This window comes from Lichenostomus cassidix, unplaced genomic scaffold, assembly GCF_008360975.1.
Source record: "Lichenostomus cassidix isolate B80296 unplaced genomic scaffold, HeHo_3.0 HiC_scaffold_44, whole genome shotgun sequence".
NCBI classification, from domain to species: Eukaryota; Metazoa; Chordata; class Aves; order Passeriformes; family Meliphagidae; genus Lichenostomus; species Lichenostomus cassidix.
Genome location: NW_028148053.1, coordinates 1088738 through 1108567, shown reverse-complemented (window position 1 = coordinate 1108567; position 19830 = coordinate 1088738). Strand labels below are relative to the sequence as shown.

Sequence of the window (19830 nt, the reverse complement as noted above, 5' to 3'; positions counted from 1 at the left end):
GCAGGGTGGGAGCCGCCAGGACGGCTCGAGGGAGTTAGAGCGGGTGTGGGGTGAGCGGGGGACGCAGAGCATCCCGGGCTGGCTGAGGGGTCCCAGAGCCCTGGCATGGCCTCAGCCCTACTGATGACATCGTGGTCCTCCTGCAGCCCAATGGCACCCGTGCGCCCCTGGAGATCGTGCTGCTGGACAAGGTGTCCACTGGGTTCCACGGTGTCGTCCAGCTCCTGGAATGGTTTGAGCGCCCCACCAGCTTCTTGTTGGTGATGGAGCGTCCGGAGCACTGTCAGGACCTGCGTGATTTCATCCTGGCTCGCGGGTTCCTGCCGGAGGAGGAGGCTCAGGAGCTGTTCTGCCAGGTGCTGGAGGCAGTGCGGCACTGCACCAGCTGCGGGGTCCTCCATCGAGACATCAAACCTTGCAACATCATCGTTGACCTGTGCACTGAACAGCTGAAACTGATTGACTTTGGCGTTGGCACCTTCCTCCAGGACACAGTCTACACGAAATTTGCAGGTGAGCCATCCCAGGGGTTGCTCCTGGGCACCTCATGGCCCAGCCTGGGTGTAGCACCAGGGATTTCCCCATTTGCTGCAGGTCATAGGATTGCTTTTTCAGCCAAGTTGCTTTTGGGTGGGAGGACCAGCTCCTGGCCCTGCCGAAAGCCTTCAGCATCCACTCTGTCCTGGGCTGGGGCTGGGGCAGGGGCAGCCAGCCTGACAAAAACCCCCATGGGGTAGCAGTGAGGGGGGTCAGACCCTGTGCCCTGGCTGGTTTGGTGTGCAGGCGAGGAAGGGCTTGGACTGCTCCACTCCCCTTGTTTGCCTTGGCTTAGTAATGTTTTATGGGGGCAATGCAGGCAGGGAGGAGAGTGGTTTTTCCCCACCACTGGGTGGGTTTTTCATTTGCATGTCATGATTGGGCATTCCCAGGGCTTCTGCTGCCCACTTCCAGCCCCAGTGGCTTCTTTTCCAGCCCCAAGTTTGTACACAAGTCCCAGGTGCTGGTGAGAGGGCAGCAGGTCACCCCATGTGCCACTGGTGCAGCCCCTGCATGCCCAGGGATGCTGGGGTGAGGCTCTGGGAGCAGCAGCATCCCCTGATGAACTCCATCTGTATTCCATAGGAACCCTGTCCTACAGCCCACCAGAATGGACCCAGCTCAGATGCTACATCGGCGAGGCAGCAACAGTCTGGTCCCTGGGTATCCTGCTGTACCAGATGGTCTGCGGGAAGCACCCATTCAGGAGGGGCCAGGAGATCATCTGGGGGCAGATCTTGTTCCCACGACAGCTCTCTCAAGGTAAATCCTATTCTCTATGGCATAGGGGGAATCCCAGTGTTGGGAGAGAGCAGCAGGCTCATGAGCATCCTGCTCTGGCAGCTGCTGAGGAGGTGGCCAATGTCCTGCTCTCCTGCTCTCCTCCAAAATAAAGAATTCCTGGGGAAGTTTAGGCACAGCTCTGAGCACACCCAGCATGGCCTGGGCACGGGAGCGGGGAGGGAAAAGTGGAAAGGAGCCTTCTCCAACTGACTGGCAGTTTCTGGTTTCTCTCCTCAGAGTGCCAAGATATTATTAAGAGATGTTTGTCCATGCAACCCTTGGACAGGCCATCATTGGAACAACTCTTCGATGATCCATGGATGCATGGTGTTCATCTGCCCTAGAAGATGGGAGAGATCCATGTGCACAGTTTGATCCAGGGGCCTGGCAGGTAACAGTTCCACACATCTCTTGGCAATTAGAAGCAAAGAAAACCAGACGTTTTTTGACCTGCTTGTAGCTCTGAGCAGGGATCATCAGAAGGGAACTCACAGCTCTTGTGCTGGAGCTGAGCTGGAGATGTGCTCTGGCAAGCACTGGTGGCCACCATCTGCCCTGGTTTTGCTTGTCCTGGTTCATTGTTGTCTGGGGCCCTGGGCAGAACACTGACAGCCTGGTGTAGCCCCCAGGGAAGGAGCAGGAGCCCCTGGAGAAGCTGGACCTCCAGGAGCCCCTGGAGAAGCTGGACCAGATGGGCTGCTGCTGAAGACGCCCAGGACAACTTCAAGGAGTAGCACCTCTTCCTCAACCTGGCCATCTGTAGCTGAAGATAATTGATGTTGATTCTGGCACCTTCTGCAAAGACACACTCCAGACCTAATGTGCAGGTGAGTCCCCAGCCAGGGGATGCTCTGGGCATTGCACAGCCTGGCTGGGCAGCAAAGTTTCCCCTTTTGCTGGGGTGGATGCAAAGAATTCTTCAATTGTCTGCCAAGCTGCTCTTTGGCTCTGGGCAGCTGCTGAGGAGGTGGATCTGCCACGGCTGGCTGGAGGCTGGGCACATGTCCTGCCCTCCTGCTCTCCTCCCAGAGGCAGCAATGATGGGGAGGTTTGGGCACAGCTCTGAGCACAGCCAGCATGGCCTGGGCACTGCGAGCAGCTGGGACAAGGGGGACAGGAGCCTTCAGCTGATGGGCAGTTTCTGGTTTCTCTCCTTCCAGCTGAGCTCTGCGGATGCTGAGGCTGCTCTGGGCTCTGCCAGGGCTCTGCTGGGGCTCAGCCCTGGGCACGGCTGGGCCTGCTCTGCCCTCCCATTGCTCTGACAGCTCTGCATCAGACGAGCCTGTTCTGAGCACACCGACAGAGCTTTCTGCTTGTGCAGGTGAGTGAGACTCTCCTGCAGGCCCAGAGATTGCAGTGAGGGATACACATCCAATTGGCCAGAACCCAAACACTCCACAGTCCCAGCAGAGTGCCTGTATCTTCACAGGATGTTTGTCCCACCCTTCAATCCTTTTGGGTTGGAATTGTTCAATTGCACTTTCTTCCTCCTCTAGAATGCCACGAGTGAGTCAAACCTGGCGAGTGGGCTGTGTTCCCAAGGCAGTGCAGTCTGGAGGTGATGGATGAAGAATTGTCCTTCTCCACTTCCAAACCAGAGCAAAAAGCTGTAAGTGGGACTTTGCATCTTTATGAAACCACTGACAATTTCAGAGGGAATGTACATCTCATTCACAGGGTGAGAAGGAAGGGCATCTTCCAGAGGAACTGAGGTTTGGCAGAGTTTAGATTCCCAGTCCTGCTCGGAGCTGTCAGGGCACAATCAATTTCCTATTGCTTCAACCACAATTTAAAATAACAATATTGGAAACAAACCCCAAAATCTATTAAAAAAGGCTGCTGAGGGTCAGTAAGATAGATCCATGCTATCAGCACATTGACAAAGTAAATAACTGAGTTCTCTTTTACAAAAGATCAGTTACCTCTTAATCCAAAGTTACAGAAGATTTTAAACTACACACCTGAGTTTTGGTTTTAACTTTCATATTTCATCTATTTTTTTCTTTTCCCTTTTTTTTTCTTAAACCAGAAAACATGTCGTAAAAACGAAATGCCCTTTGCTCCTGGTTCTCGTGTGAAGCAGCTCCCTTCCCTCTGGCCCTGGGGCTTGGGGCACTGTCAGCACCTGCTGCTTCAGCCACTGCTTCTGCTGGCATTGAGAGCAACAACCAGATTGTGGCTGATCCCGAGGGAGCAGCAGCAGGGCCTGGAGCTGATCCCTGAGTCTGGGGCAGGGCTGGACAAATGACCCCAAAGCAGCAGCAGCAGCAGCAGCAGCAGCAGCAAAAGGAGGTGACTTTGAGCACAGCCCCTGCCACTCTTGCCTCCTGTTTGCAGTGGTGTCACAGCAGCCTGAGGCACCTGGGAGCCCTCAGTGCCAGCAGGGACTTGAGATGGCAGGCCCTGGGCTCCTGGAGGTTGTGCAAGGAACGGAGCTGGGCACTCCCTGTCCATATGGAGCTTGCAGATGGAAAAGGCTGCTGTGCCCAGGCAGCTCCAAGGGCAGAGAAATGAGGCTCTCGAGCACTTGATCTGGGCCAGTTCCACAGTCCTGGGCAGCAGCCAGTGAGCAGAGGGGGAACAGAGGGCACAGCAAGAGGGACAAAAGCAGTCAAGTGCAGAGACTGGAGAGAGCCACACCTGGCAGAAGGAACAGCTGCTTCCTTGCACTCTTGAAGAAAGCTCTTGGCTGTTTCAGAGCACTGAAAGGTGTGAATGGCAGAGAGGAGGCAACACCAAACAATGCTCCTGTTTACAGAATTGGATGAACTGTATTCTTCTCTCTGAGTCATCTCCTTCAGCATGAGCAGGTCAGCACCAGGGGCTAAAGGAGCTGAAGCCTTAGGCCTCAAGAGCTGACCAAGAGGGAACTTTCTGAGCAAACTAATGCTGCTAACATGGACCAAGCTAAATCCAGCAGATAGAATACTGGCATTATAGAATCCTTCCTGTTGGAAAAGACCTCTGAGCTCATCAAGTCCAGCCGTTCACCCAGCACTGTCAGCCCAGCACTAAACCACATCCCTGAAGTGCCAAGGCCTGAACAAGAGGCCTGACTGAGGCCTGAACAACAGGCCCTGAGCCAAAGGTGGCCTCTCCATCAACCTTCCAACCAAAGGTTATCTTTGTATCCATTCATTACTGAAATATGCATGATCATTAGCATTGTGATAGATGTATCCACTAATTAGTGAATCATGTATTGACCTTTTTGTATTTAGAAGCTAAACAAAGCCATGAAATCCAATATGAAACCCTTGTTTGGGGGTGTATGGTCAAAGTCAACTCCCTTAGTTCCTCCTTGAGCCCTGGCCAGGCTTTGGGAGAAACCAAACAGCAGAATGAATCCAGCTGTTCCTGCCCTGGAAGTGCTGTCAGTTTGTTTGTTCAGCACTCTCCAAGCTGGGCCCTCTCCCAGCGAGGTTGGAGCCTCACCTGTGGTTGGACACAGCTGCAGGAATTCCCAGTGTCCAGAGCGGCTCTGCAGCCCTTGGTTGTGACAGCTTTCCCAGCTGATGTGTGGGGCTGGGTGATGGTAAAGTCTGAGGGTAACTGGTGATGGCTCTTTCTAAATCATTACAGGCAATCTTTGGTAGGAATGATTGGGTGCATTGCTGAGCTTCTCCTGTTGTGATTCTTTGCTGCTTTGAACAGTAGGAAGTTGCACTGATTCCTTCAGTTGGTGTCTGTGTCTTTGGTGCTGGCCCTGCCCACTGGCAAAACAAAATTGGCATAGTCTGTCCAGATCACAATAAATTGTTACTTTTTATATGTAAATGTAAGGAATCAGTCCTGTCCGAAATTCCCGGACGGGAAGACCTTCCCTATGGTTTGCTGGCTCTGGAGTGGGCTGAGGTCAGAGTACTGTGTGAGCAATGGGGAAGTTGGTTAAAAGCAGCTGAACCAGTGGTTGTCTTAAAATGCATCCAAAAATTGAGCTTTGAAAAAGGAAAAGAGCTTGTAGGTTTGGGAAGACATACGTGGATTTTTTTAACAGCATACTGGAAACAGCACCAGCAAAAGGAACCATTGGTGGGATGCTCCCACGTGGAGTGACAGAAGGAGTTTTTAATCTTGAGCTCAGATTCATCTGTGCAAGTGAAATAATAATAACATAATTAATAACTCTATGCATAGGTATATTATAATAAAAACTTCATATATCATGAAAACTTTTTTTATATAAACATAAGTATAAATATAAATATCGCAACATAATTATATATATACATATATATATTTAATGCTGATATTTGTTAGGTTTGGCTGCTCGGGAATGTAACTCTAAATACCTTACAGAATATGATTGGCCAGGACCTCAATGTCAGTGGTAAACATTGTGAGATTGTTTACAATAAATACAGGAGGAAGAGATGAAATTGGCAATTTTTATAGGGTTTGGTGATACTGTGATGTGGAATGCTTTGTCTGTTACTGTGAGAAATAAAGCGATTAAGGCTGCTGGGTTTTTCATATACCAGACTGTCCACAAGTTGCTGGGCTGTTTGAACAGATGAAGGGGTTGTTCAAAGAGCAGTTGAAAAAATGAGGAGATGGGAATGTGTCCTGATGGAGAACCCATCTGACAGATGTGCTCCATGTCCTTATCAATGAGCCCACTGGGGACATGGAAACCCCTTGATGTGCATTGCTGTCCCCAGTTTGCAAATCCAGCCATGGACAGTGAGACTTGGACTTCCTGGGAAATTGTTCTGGGTGCGATGGCTCCTTGCAGGGCCACCCCAGAGGCTGCAGGGCTGGGCCTTTGTGTATTGGAATTAATTAGGATAAATCAGAAGCAAATGTGAGTTATCAATACAAAAACAGGAATTCAGATTCCTCCAGGACACTTTGGTTTGATAACTGCTCACTGGAGCTTGGCCTTGAAAAGTGTTCATGTCATGGGAGGAGGAATTGATGCAGATTATCAAGGAGAAATTGAAGTAACTCTGTTAAACAATAGTGAACAAGATTGAATTATTCAACCCCATGACAGGGTAGTATGATTATTGATATTGTAGTTTTAAAAACAATTGTGAAAATAGGAGATCTACTGCAAATCTGTACTACTTATGGAGATAAAGGGTTTGGATCCAGCAGTCCTAATAATGGAGCCACAGTATGGGTCCAGAGGCCAAATGGCCCTTCTGAGCCAGCTGATGGAACAGCTCCAGAGAAATTAAATTAAAACACTGTTTTAATCCTGAAACCTCGGCAGGAACAATGGGAATATGTCCCTGCAGCCAAGTGTTCTATGGGAGAACAAGTAGATGTTATAGGATGTTGTTTCACAGATCCTGCCAGACCAAATCTCCCTGTTTGCCCCAACGTTCCCTTTGGAAAATGCTCTGATCCACAGGGCTCCATGTGAAGGCTGATGTGACCCTGAGTGCCTTCCACAGGAATTCCAGCCAGGAGCCTGGAGCACCTCAAGGACTGGGAGCTGGCAGCTCTCCAGCCGAAGGGGAAAGGACCCCACCAAGCCTTGTTACCCACAGACACCACAGTGAAGCTGAACAGCAAAGGACCTTGGGGGCATTATTGTGGAATTAAAAAGGAGCCAGCTCCATGGACAATGGAATTATTGTTCCTAACCTGAATGAGATTGAGGAAAAAGAATGAATAACCTTGTCACTAAAGTACTGCTTATGTTTGTAAATTGTATCTTCATAGTCAACCAGAATCTTTGTTTGCCAGAAACACCTCTGGAGTTTCAGCAAGGGATTAGTCATGAAAATTCTTATGAAAATGTAAAGATCAAAGTAGCCAAAATACTCAGTGTAACTAATGGCTGGGTATGTTCTCAACTAATGTTGGGAGGAACAGGATTCCCTTGGAGGGCCCACGCTATGGGGTGGCAGAACTCTCTCAATGGACTCTGACTCATGCACAGTCATTGCAGTGTGTGCACTTGGTGTGTTATGATTCCATGTTAGAGTTGTTGTGACACTTTGCACTGGAAAATGGAGCAATGAGACTAGTCTGAAAAGAAACACAGTCTCAAGAAAAAAGGGACATTTCATGAAAAGAAGAGAATAGCAACTAATTAGGCATGTTTTTAAAGGAATGTTAATTATAGCTCTGAGTAATGAACTTGAACAGCACTTAATTGAAGAACTAGAGGCAATGCCTTTATGCCTAACACCTAAATCTAAGACTATTACTGAAAGAATTGTTATGAAGGTTGTAGTTCATCTGTAGGTCAAAGGACCCATTGAAGTATCAAGGCCTGAAAAACAGGGCCCTGGGCCAAAGCTGACCTCTTGATTAACCTTCCAAACAAAGGTTATATTTTTATCTGCTCATTAACAAAGCATTATTAGCAATATGATCTATGTATCTGTGCATTGGTGAAACCTGTATTTACCTTTCTGTATTTAGAAACTGGACAAGGCCCAGTCTGGCTTTGCTTGGAGGTGTATGGTCAAAGTCAACTCCCTTGGTTCCTCCTTGAGCCCTGGCCAGGCTTTGGGAGAAACCAAACAGCAGAATGAATCCAGATGTTCCTGCACTGGAAGTGCTGTCAGTTTGTTTGTTCAGCACTCTCCAAGCTGGGCCCTCTCACAGCGAGGTTGGAAGCCTCACCTGTGGGTGGACACAGCTGCAGGAATTCCCAGTGTCCAGAGTGGCTCTGCAGTCCTTGGCTGTGACAGCTTCCCCAGCTGATGTGTGGGGCTGGGTGATGGTAAAGTCTGAGGGTAACTGGTGATGGATCATTCTAAATTATTATAGGCAATCTTTTGTGGTGATGATTGGGTGCATTGTTGATGAGCTTCTACTTTTGTGATAATTTGCTAATGATCATGTGCTTTGCTGAGCTTCTCCTTTTGTAATTCTTTGCACTTTTGCATTATATAAATTATGCCAATTATATAAATTATGCCAATCCTTCAGTTGGTGTCTGTGTCTTTGGTGCTCACCCTGACCACAAGCAAAACAGGATCCCCTCCTACCTAAGTGTTCCCTGGGAAGACAAAAACCATCACTCCAAATATCCCCCCTTCCTCCTTTTCCCCCCACTTTATGCACTGAGCATGATGTCCTGTGGTCTGGGATATCCCCAGGGTCAGTTGGGGTCACCTGTCCCCCTGTGTCCCCTCCCAACCTCCCCCACACCCCCAGCCCCTCCCCAGCGTGGCCAGACGAGGGGCAGGAAAGACCTTGGCTCTGTGCAAGCTCAGTGAGAACAAAACCATCTGTGTGTGATCAACCCTGTGCTCAGCACAGCCCCAAAGCACAGCCCCAAGGAAGCCCTGGGAAGGAAATTCCCTCTGCCCCACCCAAAGCAGCACCCCATGGCCATCCAGCATCACCACGGCTCCACAGGCTCCTTTCTGACCGTGACAATCCCCATCCCAGCAGGGCAAAGGTTGTTTGCCATCGACCCAACCTCAGCAAAGTGTCTCCTGCAGGTTGTCCTGGCATTGGAGAGTAGGAAGGGGGCTCTGTGCTGGTTGCCATGGCAACCTCTGGACCAATGATGCCCTATGGTGGTTGCCATGGCACCCGAGCCCAGCAGGGTCTCAGTGCAAGTGTCCCTGGCATCAGTCCCTCCAAGGGGTTTCCTTGGCAACTGCCATGACAGGTGACCCAGGTGTGGTGTCCCAGCGATGGTTGCCATGGAAACAGTCTCCAGCACTGACCCTTTCTGTCAGGCTGACCTGGCCTTTGGCCCTGGCACTGGGCTTTGCTGCTGGTTCCGCGGCGCCTGCCCAGCCAGCGCGGCACAGGGCAGGTGGCCATGGCACAAACCCCAGCCATGGATCCCCTGTGGCTCTGGGCAGTGACACCAGCCCTGAGCAATGGGCTGCTGCCCTGGGGTCAGTGAAGTGGCCATGGCAACAGCCCCTTTCAGTGGCCCAGGGCAGGTTGGCATGAGAATCCAGCATCACAGCTGGCCCAGGGCAGGGCTGCAGTGCCCTTCCCAGCAGCCTGTCTGCACACAAGCACTTCCAGGGCTCTCTGCATTTCCCTTCCCCTCACTCTTGGCTCACTCACACACCTCTCAACAATCCCCTTGGCGCTTTGAGCTGCAAGGAGTTCAAAGCCTATCTGCCCTTCAGCAGTTGCTCTAATTCTGCCTTCACTGAACCCTGGATTAGGGTTTATTGTAGAACTTCCTGTGTGTCTAAAACATTCCTTGCATGGTTCTGCCTTGGGGAAGGGGAACCTCCTTGGTGGCAGCTTGGGCTTGGCACACACTTAAGGAGGGTGTCTGATTTCAGTGGGGAAACTCAGGAGCTTCAGATTGCTTCAAGAAATAAAAGAAGAAACCCCTCTTTGCCTGAGTGCAGCCAGTTGTGCAAGCAAAGCAGGTCCCAGGTGAGTGAGGAGAGACAGGATGGGGTTGGGCTTTGAGGACCAGGGTTGTCCCCACCCACGTCAAGGGACAGCTTCTCTGTCCAGGCCAGACCTCCTTCGGGAAGACCCTGGATCAATATCAGTCACAGAATGCTGCAATCACCTCTTCTCTAAAGGGACAAATACACCCTTTAAAATAGGAATGCCGATTTATTAGAAGCTCTTTGAAATATTTCTCCATAACTATAAAGTAACTTCCTAAGGAAGAGCATAATACCAGAGGGAAATCAAGGCAGAGCCATGGTTTGTTAGGAGTCTGGGTCAGCCCAAGGCTTTGTGTGCCAAGGCAGAGCCAGGCAGGACGCAGAGCTGGCAGAGAAAGAAGGGCCAGTGAGGTGGGGCAGCTGGGGGATGATGACAGCCTGCAGGGACAGAGGCACAGGGCATGGACAGCATAGGACAGCCTGGGCTGGAGAGGGCAGAGGGATGTGCAGAAGCTGCAAGGCCCTGACAAAGCCAACTTGTGCAGCACTTTGGCCATGGCTGCTGTCCCTGGCCCTGAGGCCAGCAGAACACAAATGACCCTTGCAGCCCTGGGGCCTCATGGCCTCCTTGTCCCTGCCCAGCAGCCTGGCAGGGGCCATCCCATGGTCCTGCCCTTGGCATTGCACAACCCCACATCCCAGTGCCCCGGGAAGAGCCCTGAGCAATGAGGGAGGGACAGGATCTGCCTTGCCAGGGGCTGGGGCTCAGGGCTTGGCCCTTTGGATTCATGAAACACATCCAGGTTTGCTAAGCATCAGAGACACCTTTGCCTTGCTTGTCCCCACCTGCCATCCCTGCCTGCAGTGTTCTGCTCTAACTGCAGCCTGGGGACATGTTGGAGCCTGGCTCGCAGAGCGAGGCCATATGAATATGTTTCTTAAGCTCAATTCAAGCTGTGTGACCAACTCTAAAGTCTCTTTCCCAGGAGATAACGAAATGTAAAGAGCCAAGAGTGTGAGCATCATTAAAAGAATGTTAAACAAGATAAAGCAGTCACATAGACAGAGCTTTAGCTAATGCTTAAAGAGCGTGATTAAAAGTTTATAACCAATTAGCAAGTTAGTTTAGGCGCATGAACAGTACCTTTTATCCAATCATATGTACCAGTGTGTCGTGTGAACAGTGCTTTTGTCTATAATAATGCTTGCTTCCTGAAAATAAATGATATTACACCCTTTATCTCTGGGAGGACATGTGTTTTAATTTGGGTAACCCCCAAATGGGACACTTTCTCAGTCATGTTCCTCAGTGGAACTCATTAACACTACAAGGAACTTCAATGTTTCTATTTGTGTTTGACTTCTTGAGAAGGTTTTTGCATACACTCTGAGGGACTGAGTCTGATGCAAACAGCACCAAAGCCCCACGAGGCTCATTCCAGTCCCTGTGCTGTTGCTGTGCTGCTGAGCTGGGCTGGGCTCCTGGCACAGAGGAGCTCCTGGCAAGCGGCAGCGCTGCAGAGAGACAGCTCTGCCCAGGAGCAGCTCCTGTGCACAGCCCAGCAGGGCTGGGGCACTGCCAGGCCATCTCAGGGACACCAGCAGGGCACACCCAGAGCTCACAGGTGCTCAGCATTGGCAGGGGCTGTGCCATGGCCCAGAGGGGCTGTGTCATAGCCATGGGCACCTCTGGGGCTGTGTCAGAGAGCCACAGAGCAGCTGTGATGTCAGAAAGGAGCTGTGTGACATCACAGAGTGTTGTGTGAGATCATGGACCAGCTACGGCATCAGAGAGGGGACTGTGTGACATCACAGAGCTCACTGTGACACCACAGTGTGGCTGTATGACATCCCAGGTTGGCTGTGAGGTCACAGAGGGCTGTGACATCATAGACTGGGCTGTGAAATCACTGGTTGGTTGTGTGACATGATAGGGCAGGATGTAATGTCCCATGGTGGTGATGTGACATCATGAAGCAGGCTGTGCCACAGAGTGGGCTGTGACATCACAAAGAGGGCTGTGCGGCTGCAGAGCAGACTCTGCCATCATAGAGGATGGCTCTGTCTGACATCAGAGAGCAGGCTGTGACATCACAGTGTGGCTTTGTAACATCATGGAGCAGGCTGTGTGATGTCACAGAGAAGGCTGTGAAATCACAGACTGGGTTGTGATATCACAGGGTTGCTGGGTGACATCCCAGCTTGGTTGTCACATCACAGAGCAGGTTGTGATGTCACAGAATGCTGGTGTGACACCTGAGGGCAGATTGTTTGACATCACAGTGTGAACTGTGACATCCCAGAGTGGCTCTGTGACATCACAGGTTGCTGTGTGACATCACAGTGTAGTTGTGTGAGGTCACTGGGGAGGTCACCCTGCCCCAGCCCCACCTCACAGTTTCCCCCAGACAAGTCCAACACTGCTCGTGCACAGCAGGGTCCCCTGTCCCCCCAGGTCCCCTCCTGCCCCCCAGTGCTGCAGCCTCCCCCAGAGGATGTTCCATGAGATCAACCCCCAGAGCCTGACATGGGGACAGGGGGGACAGGGCCGTGGGGGATGGGACATGGGGACAGGGACCTCCCAGCAGCATCCCCGTGTCCCCCAGGAGGAGAGCCTGGCCCAGGGCTGCTTCACCCTCTTACAAATGAGGGCTTGAGAGCACTTAAAAAATCCCCAGCAAGGCATCAGCAAAAACCAGGTTTAATATTAAGCAATAGCACAACAAAGTTCCTTGGCAAGAGTCACTCTGCTCCTGACTGGAGAGTTCAGGCACAAAAAGGGGAAAAAAGCAACAACAAAACCAAGCAAATCCAGGCAATCAAACCAGAAATGAACTGAGAACTTGCATTGTGTGTGTGTTGTGTGAGTGCCTCTGAAAAAAGACAGTGAGGGAGGAGATGAATGTGGCCTAAGACCTTGAGAGCCCTCAAACTCAACAGAACTTAACTTATACTGTAACCTAAATTTATATCTTAAAATTAATAACTTATTAAAAGAACAGCACTTAACTGTATTTCATGTAACATATAACCAATGATGTAACAATCTAACAGAGGAAGAGTAGGTCCCCTGCCGCCAGGCTGGGGCTGGGCTGGGTGGCACTGCTCAGCAACACGGGGACCCGGGGCATCCCTGGATTCTGGTGGCACAAGCACTCCCCCCGGCCTGCCCTGCGCTTGCTTTGGCCCACGCCAGCCCCGTCCCAGCACCTGGGCCCAGCTCCCAGCCCCAGCCGGGCTCAGTGCTGGCGGCACAGTCCTGCTCTGCCAGCGTGTGCCAGCCTGGGGGCACAGGGAACAAACCCTCAGGGCCTGACTGGAGTGACCGTGCTGCTTGCTTTTCTTCCAGGACTGACGGCCATGTGAGGCGTGGATGCCACCCACCTGTATATAAGTTTTTTGAGATTGTTCTTCAGTTGTTTCTTCCACGTAGTTTTTAGAAATTGTTATCTTCTGTAAATATGTTTTATACTTTATTGTTAGATAGGTTTTATGTAAATACGTTCTATAGATTGTTGTTGTTATAAAGATTCTTACATTGTGAATACATGATGGAGTCCATTTTTGTTGCTTCAGCAGAATAAGTCCAATCACATTTGAAACAGACTTGGAGCCTGGCTTCCACTTCTATCCACAGGGCTAGAGCAGACGAGAGGCAGCCTGCATTAAGGCACTATTTGTTATTGCTTTTAGTCCAGAACACTCAAAACCCCAACATCTTCCATCGATGGTTACAGGCTGGTGGGCAGTTTCAGCTACCAAAGTGCAGCTAGCGGGACTGTCTGCAACACTGGTCATAGCAGAGGTAAAAATAGCTATGCTAGAGGCTCATCAATAAATAAAACAGTGAACAACCACCACCTTTAGAAACGAGCCAGGCTTTAGAGGACTCTGGTTTCCCATGAACAGGCAGGCTGGAAAAGTTCTCCACATTCCTGAGCAGCTCCAGCCTTGTCCTACAGAGCTGTTGCACACAGAATCTGCCTCTCCCTGGGAGCCCAGCATGGGCACCCTCCACTGATTAGCCAATGGGGACTTCACCACTAGGATGAGGAGCAAATTCAAGACCCTCCATCCAAGCAACTCTGGCACTTCATGGCACAGGAACATATTTTTCTATCAGCTCAGCGTTGTAGCTCATGAAGCCATCCACAGCAGCCAGCCTTTGGCTCCCACACAGTGCCTGTCACCCTCACCAGGCTGTCCCTGCTCTTGTGCAACACACTTCCCTCCCTGATCCCCCCAAGTGCATAAAGGAGCAGCTCTGTGCTCCAAGCAGCACAAAGCAGCAGCAGCTCCCAGCAGAGATGCACCTGGCCACCTTTTCTCCCCCAGCAAAAACTGGCTGAGCTCCCTGAAACATGCTTCCAGGCTGGGGAGGACCACAGGCATTTCTGAGTCCACTTGGCCACATCATGCTCCCCTGATGCACTAAGAACTCCTTCCCCTGCCAGAGGAGCATGAACCATCAGCTGTGGGGGCATGGAGAGCACACCTGGCCCCACAGCACTTGCCCAGCCCTGCCAGATGCTCACAGCACCAGACTCCGCTCTCGCTGCTCTGGGCTTTGCTGATCTGGAGCTACTCTCCAGCTGCTGACATGCTTCTCCAGCTGAGGAACGACCTCCAGCTGCCATTGGGCATACTGCAAAACCTGCTCTTAGACATCAAAACCTCTTTTTCTTCTCCAGCCCAAGGAAGGAGCATCAAGCCAACCCTCAGTACTTTGGGATGGGCCAGGGGAGTCCTCACCCTGCAGGTGAGGGGGAGCATCCTGCCTAAGCCCCCTTTCCATCCCCTCACACCAGGGAGAAAAGCAAAGAGAAAAGCAAGCCAAGGGCCAGGTTCCCTGTGCCCTGGCCCAACAGCAAAGTATAATGCTGTTGGGTTTGCCAAGGGCACCCTGAGTGTCCTTGGTAGAAGGGAGTGCTGAGACCTTGCTGAGAGACCTTTGGAGAGAATGAGACATTCGGTGATCCCTCTGCTCTCTGCAGGGTCTGGTTTCTTCGCCAGGTGACACAGGAATGTGATTATGCTCTGATTGCAGCCAAAGGTGCAAACCCAGGGCAGTTGGGAACAAGCCCATCCAGCCCTTCACCTTGCCCTGGGCCACAGGGAATCCCTTTGCCTCTCACATCTCTCAGTGGCAAGCTCTGAGTGCAGCAGAAGTGCTGGGGATTTCTGAACTCAGAGAACGAGGAATGGTGTAAGGGGAGGAAAACAATTCCTCATCTCTTTCCTGCTTTCCATATCCTGTAAAACTGGGAGTAAAAATGCTACCAAATATTTATACTTTAGGAGTGATTCCACTGACAAATCCTGAATACCCAGCCTTGTTCCTCTGCCAATGGCCACAAACCCAGGGCAGCAGGGCAGGGATGGCTCCTGGATAGCCCCACGCACAGGCCTGGCTGCTCATGGCACACTCAGACAGCACCAGTGGAGCTCAGGCAGGGACCTGGATGAAGGTTCTCCCAGAGAAGGAATGAGGGTGGATGAGTCCCAGCAGGACAGTCTGCAGGGAATGGCAGTGGTTTGGCTCAAAGCAGCCTCTCCTGACTTGTCACTGTCCTTTTCTCCATCAACAGGTCCCCATGGCCAGAGGCAGAAAATGTCCAACAGCAGCTCCATGACCCACTTCCTCCTCCTGCCATTCGCAGACACGCGGCAGCTGCAGCTCCTGCACTTCTGCCTCTTGCTGGGCATCTCCCTGGCTGCCCTCCTGGCCAACAGCCTCATCATCAGCGTCGTAGCCTGCAGCCACCCCTGCACACCCCATGTTCTTCTTCCTGCTCAACCTGTTCCTCACTGACCTGGGCTCCATCTGCACCACAGGGTGGCTGTGTGATGTCACAGACAACTCTATGATGTCACACCTCCCTGTAATTTCATACACCTGTGCTGTGATGTCACAGCCCCTCTGTGATGCCACTGCCTCCCCTGTGATGTCACACAGCAAGTCTGTGATGTCACAGCTGCCCTGTGATTCCACACAGCCCCCCCTTTGATGTCACAACCCACTGTGTTGTCACTACCCATTCTGTGAATTCACGCAGCCATTTTGTGATGTCACAGCCCACTCTTTGATGTCACAACCCTGCTCTGTGATGTCACTCCAATACCTTGTGATGTCACACAGCTTCTCTGTAGTGTCACAGCCCACTCTGTGATGTCACACAGCCTCCTCTGTGTCACAGCCTGCTCTGTGATGTCACAGTCCCCTCTATGATGTCATAGATGCTCGATGACCTCACACAACCCATTCTGTGATGTCACACAGCTCCTTTCTGACATCCCAGCTGCTCTGTGGTTCTGTGATACAGCCATAGAGGTGTTCCCAAAAATTCAGTAAAATAAAAACCTTCTTAACACCAGTGTAGCGTTAAGCACAAGCAACAGGACGGTGTTTGAGTGCTGTGAATGTGGCCTGTATGGCATGAACTCTCCTCTGGGGAGAGGCTGGTGGGCATTGCAGTATCTGATAATGCCCCTTATGCCTGTGACAAAACTACTGAGTTCACTGTCACAAAAGCACCATGGATAGCACTGATGGAAAGAGGCAATTGCAGTTTTGCCAAAACAATTCAGGTGGCAATCAGAAAGGGTGCAACAGCAGCCATGATCTACAACTCCCAAGGCAAAGGCAACAACAGTTTCCTGACAGTGCATCACAGTGAGGGAGAGAGTGCTGAAACCCAACAGTTCCTTTCTCTGAAGTTTGGCTCAGGGCAGCACAGCCAGGCTCTGAGGAACCAGGGCTGTTGGTGGCTGATTGTTGTTCTAATCAAGAGATTCAATTAGAAAAAGAATGTATTACGCAATGTGAGCCTTGACTTCAGTGCTTGGTGAGCAGGAACTTGCCATTGCATTCTGGGCTTGCTGCAGGGCAGGAAGGGGCTGAGTCTCTGAAGTTAGTCCTGATCTTGACCCATATAGCTTTGTCCTGTGCCTAGGACTCTAGGATGTCATGAAATGGGACTTAAGCTGCTTCCAGCCCAGCTCACCCTCTGCCACCATGGCTCCTTGGGCCTTGTGTCCGCAAAAGCAGACAGAAAGTGTTTCTGCTGCTCCCCCTTTTGCACCAATCTGCTGAGAGCTGGGAGTTTTCCAACTCCTGTGTCTCCACTGGACCATATTACTGAAGAAGCAGCATCCCCTCCTGATCAATAGGGTGAGTTCCAGGGATGCTTGTCAGCTCTACTTCCTGCCTAGAAATCTTGAAACTGCTTCTAAATGCTGCTCCCTTCAGCTCTTGGACATCTACTCACACAGAGCTGGGAAAAGAAATCCCCTGGCTACTGCCTTCTAAGGTGAGTTATGCCAAAGTTCGAGATATGGGACAAATCTCGATCCATCCCTAGAGTTTTCATAGATCTCTACATGGATGCACATATGGTTTTTGTGTACAAAGGAAGGAGCATGCAAGCAATGTGACTGACGCTTTCACTCTCCATGTTTGTTCCACATGTGAGATCCAAAGACATTCTAGAAAGCCTTTTCTAGGCAGAGCCTTCTGTCCCTGTAGAACAGAGCGTGGCAGGTCGGGGTGGCTGCTGGGCAGCAAGGCCTGGACAGCAGGCCACATCCAGCTCCACACCTGCCAGGCCCTGCTAAGGCTTCATGCCAGCTCCTGGGGAACAGGAAAGCCCTTCAGCCTCGTCACTGCCTTGGCACAGGGGCAGTGCTGGCCTGGCAGCACAGCTTGTTTTGCCCAGCAGTTGCAGGAGATGACAACACAGCCCTTGCACAGACTGACTGGAAGGCATAGCTCTGGGTGTTGCCCGTGAAGCTCAGCTCTGGCACCATGGTCTGCCCCAGGCTGCAGGGGATGCAGTGGGAGCCCAGCTGGGCTCTGCCCTGGGGCCATCCTGCAGCGCCAGACAGCTGCAGACAGGGAGGATTTCACTGCCACCATAGCCAAGTCATGGCTGGAGGGTGGCTGCTCCAGCCCAGCCTGCACTGCTGCATGCTGTGCTCTGCAGGCTGCTGCTCCCCAGGGGCACAGGGCACTGCACTGCTGTGCCACAGGACACAAACAGGCTTCAGCTTCAGCCTAACCAAGGGGGGTGGGTGGGCTGGGAAAAGTGGGGAGGGTCAAGGGGATTTAAAGAGTTCATCCTGGTGGAAGGATGAGGAAAAGAGGAAATGGGATCACAGCAAGGAGGTCAGCTGAGGACTGGAGAGCAGGTCTGAATGACACTAAAATCTCACCGCAGCCCTGAAACATTGCTGTTCTTCAGCCTAGGACAGCAGGAGCCCCCAAACCTGGGGCTTGGTCTTCCTGGCTGTGAGGGGCATCAAGGAAGCCTACAGTGTGATGGAGACTGTGATGAGCTGGAAACTCACTGGGGGAAAAGAGGGAGCAGTTGTGAAGTAAAAGGTAGGTGGGGGAGAGAACAGCTATAAACGGGTTAGTTTTTGTAGGACAATTCTGTGTTACATTGGTTACAAATGAGTTGAGTTGTATCGGGGCTGAGTTTGGTTAATTGGTTAGATGCAACTTAGAATTATTTATGTTGTTGTGCATAATGTACTGGTGTAATGCCCCTGTAAGAACATTAGATGGCAATAATGAATATGGGGGAGTGCAACAGGAATTTTCTAGAAGCTGCCCACAGGCGTGATGACATCAGCTCGAGAATGGATTGGTGGACTAAATGAACCAATGAGATGAACTTATAGAGAAATGATTGGACAGGAATGCTCCACACAAAGGAGCCAATCAAGAAACCCCTAGATGAGCCAATCACATCAAGAATCAAGAAACGGACCAATCCTGTCCAGGCACACCCTATAAGAACTCTGGTGGTGCTTTGCACCCCTGTCCTCCTGAGGTCCTCAAGTGACTGAAGGGCCATCCTGCGTTGTGCACACAGCTTCCTTCCCTTTGCTGTTGGGATCTTGGGCTTATCCCAGTTTCTCGTTGCCAGTCATGGCTTTTTATTTAATAAGCTAAGTAAATATTAAACGGGTTGCAGCCATCTATTACAAGAACTGTTCTGAGAAGAGCCAAGATACAACTTGAGGCAGCTGAAAAATGGCATTTGGGGTTATGGCAGATTGATTACATTTCAGAAGTTATTGATCAAGTTTATTTTTTGGGGGGTGTCATGTTTTCCTTGGAGATGGACGTCCTGCAAACTTGAGCTGCGTCACTGAAATGAGCAAGCAAGCCTCTGCTGCAGCTGGCACTGTTTCTTCCTTGGCTTCTTCCAGCCCCACAGCAGCGCCCCACAGCAGAGCCTGGAGCAGCATCAGCATCCGTGCTGGAGCTTGGCTGGAAGGAGAGGAATCATCAAGCGCCTGTCAGCTGAAGGCTCCTGCAGCCCTTGTGCCAAGGGCCCACAGTGGCCAGGTCATGCTGGCCATGCTCAGCATGCTGCCCAAAGCTCCCCATCCGGCATCGCTGCCTTTGGGAGGAGAGCAGCAGGGCAGGACATGTGCCAGCGCCCGCAGCCAGCAACGGCACATCCACCTCCTCAGCAGCTGCCCAGTGGGATGCCACCCTGCTTGCTGCCATCTCCCAAACGCCCTTAGCCCAGACGTGCCAACAAGATGGGGACCCACCTCACAGCATCCACCTCCAGAGGAAAAGCAGGTCCCAGTTGACGTCCTCAGCCTTCTCCCAGGGCACGTCCAATCCACGCCGCAGCTGCTCCCAAGCACTTCTCGATCCCAACTTGATACCACCTGGAACGCTTCCTTTAAAAAAGAAAACAAAGAAAGAAATTAAATAGATTACGGACACGGAAAAGGGGAAACAGGAAAAAAGGTAAAATCTTATCTCTGTCGGGGGCTTGAGGAAGGCCCAAGCCTTACATGCTAGGGACAAACCCACCCACGGGGGAGGGAAACCCATGCTTTCTCTCCCTTCCTTGCCCCCTGCACTGCCCCCAAAAAGAATGGGAACACAAAGCAAGCAAGGGCAGGGGAGTAGCCCGAGCCCTTCCGTGCCTGCAAACCAAAGTGGCCCAAAGCACACAGTTTTGTGAGGCCCAGCCACCTCTGCTCCCCCCGTGGGGCATTGTTTGTGTCAGGCTGGCTATCCCAGCTCCAGCCCCAGCCCAGGGCACGCTGCCTGCTGGGGGCTGCTGGTAGGGCCAGCAGCTGCTGCTCCCATTTGGGATCCAGCCCAGCCAAAAAGCAGCTTGGCAGCTGACTGAAGAATGAGCTGCACCTGCCTCAGCAGAGCGGCGAGGGAGCCATCGGTGCCCAGCCAGGCTGT

The 19830-nt window shown here is 51.5% G+C and overlaps 2 protein-coding genes and 1 long non-coding RNA gene across 3 annotated transcripts in view; 2 read left to right on the top strand and 1 right to left on the bottom strand.

Annotated features, from left to right (window-relative positions):
• The window catches only part of LOC146420216 (serine/threonine-protein kinase pim-1-like), a 147013-nt gene extending 145349 nt beyond the window's left edge, over positions 1-1664 (top strand). The window contains exons 5-6 of the mRNA XM_085048547.1: positions 1123-1299; positions 1558-1664. Of these exons, the coding sequence (XP_084904673.1) occupies positions 1123-1299; positions 1558-1664 (284 nt within the window). The remainder of the gene's footprint in view (positions 1-1122; positions 1300-1557) is intronic.
• The window catches only part of LOC146420213 (uncharacterized), a 90939-nt gene that overhangs the window by 53573 nt on the left and 17536 nt on the right, over positions 1-19830 (bottom strand). The gene's annotated exons all lie outside the window — the stretch shown is intronic.
• Positions 2528-3635, top strand: LOC146420215 (uncharacterized). The gene is made up of 3 exons (XR_014849249.1): positions 2528-2641; positions 2817-2929; positions 3350-3635. It is a non-coding gene; the product is annotated as an uncharacterized LOC146420215 (long non-coding RNA).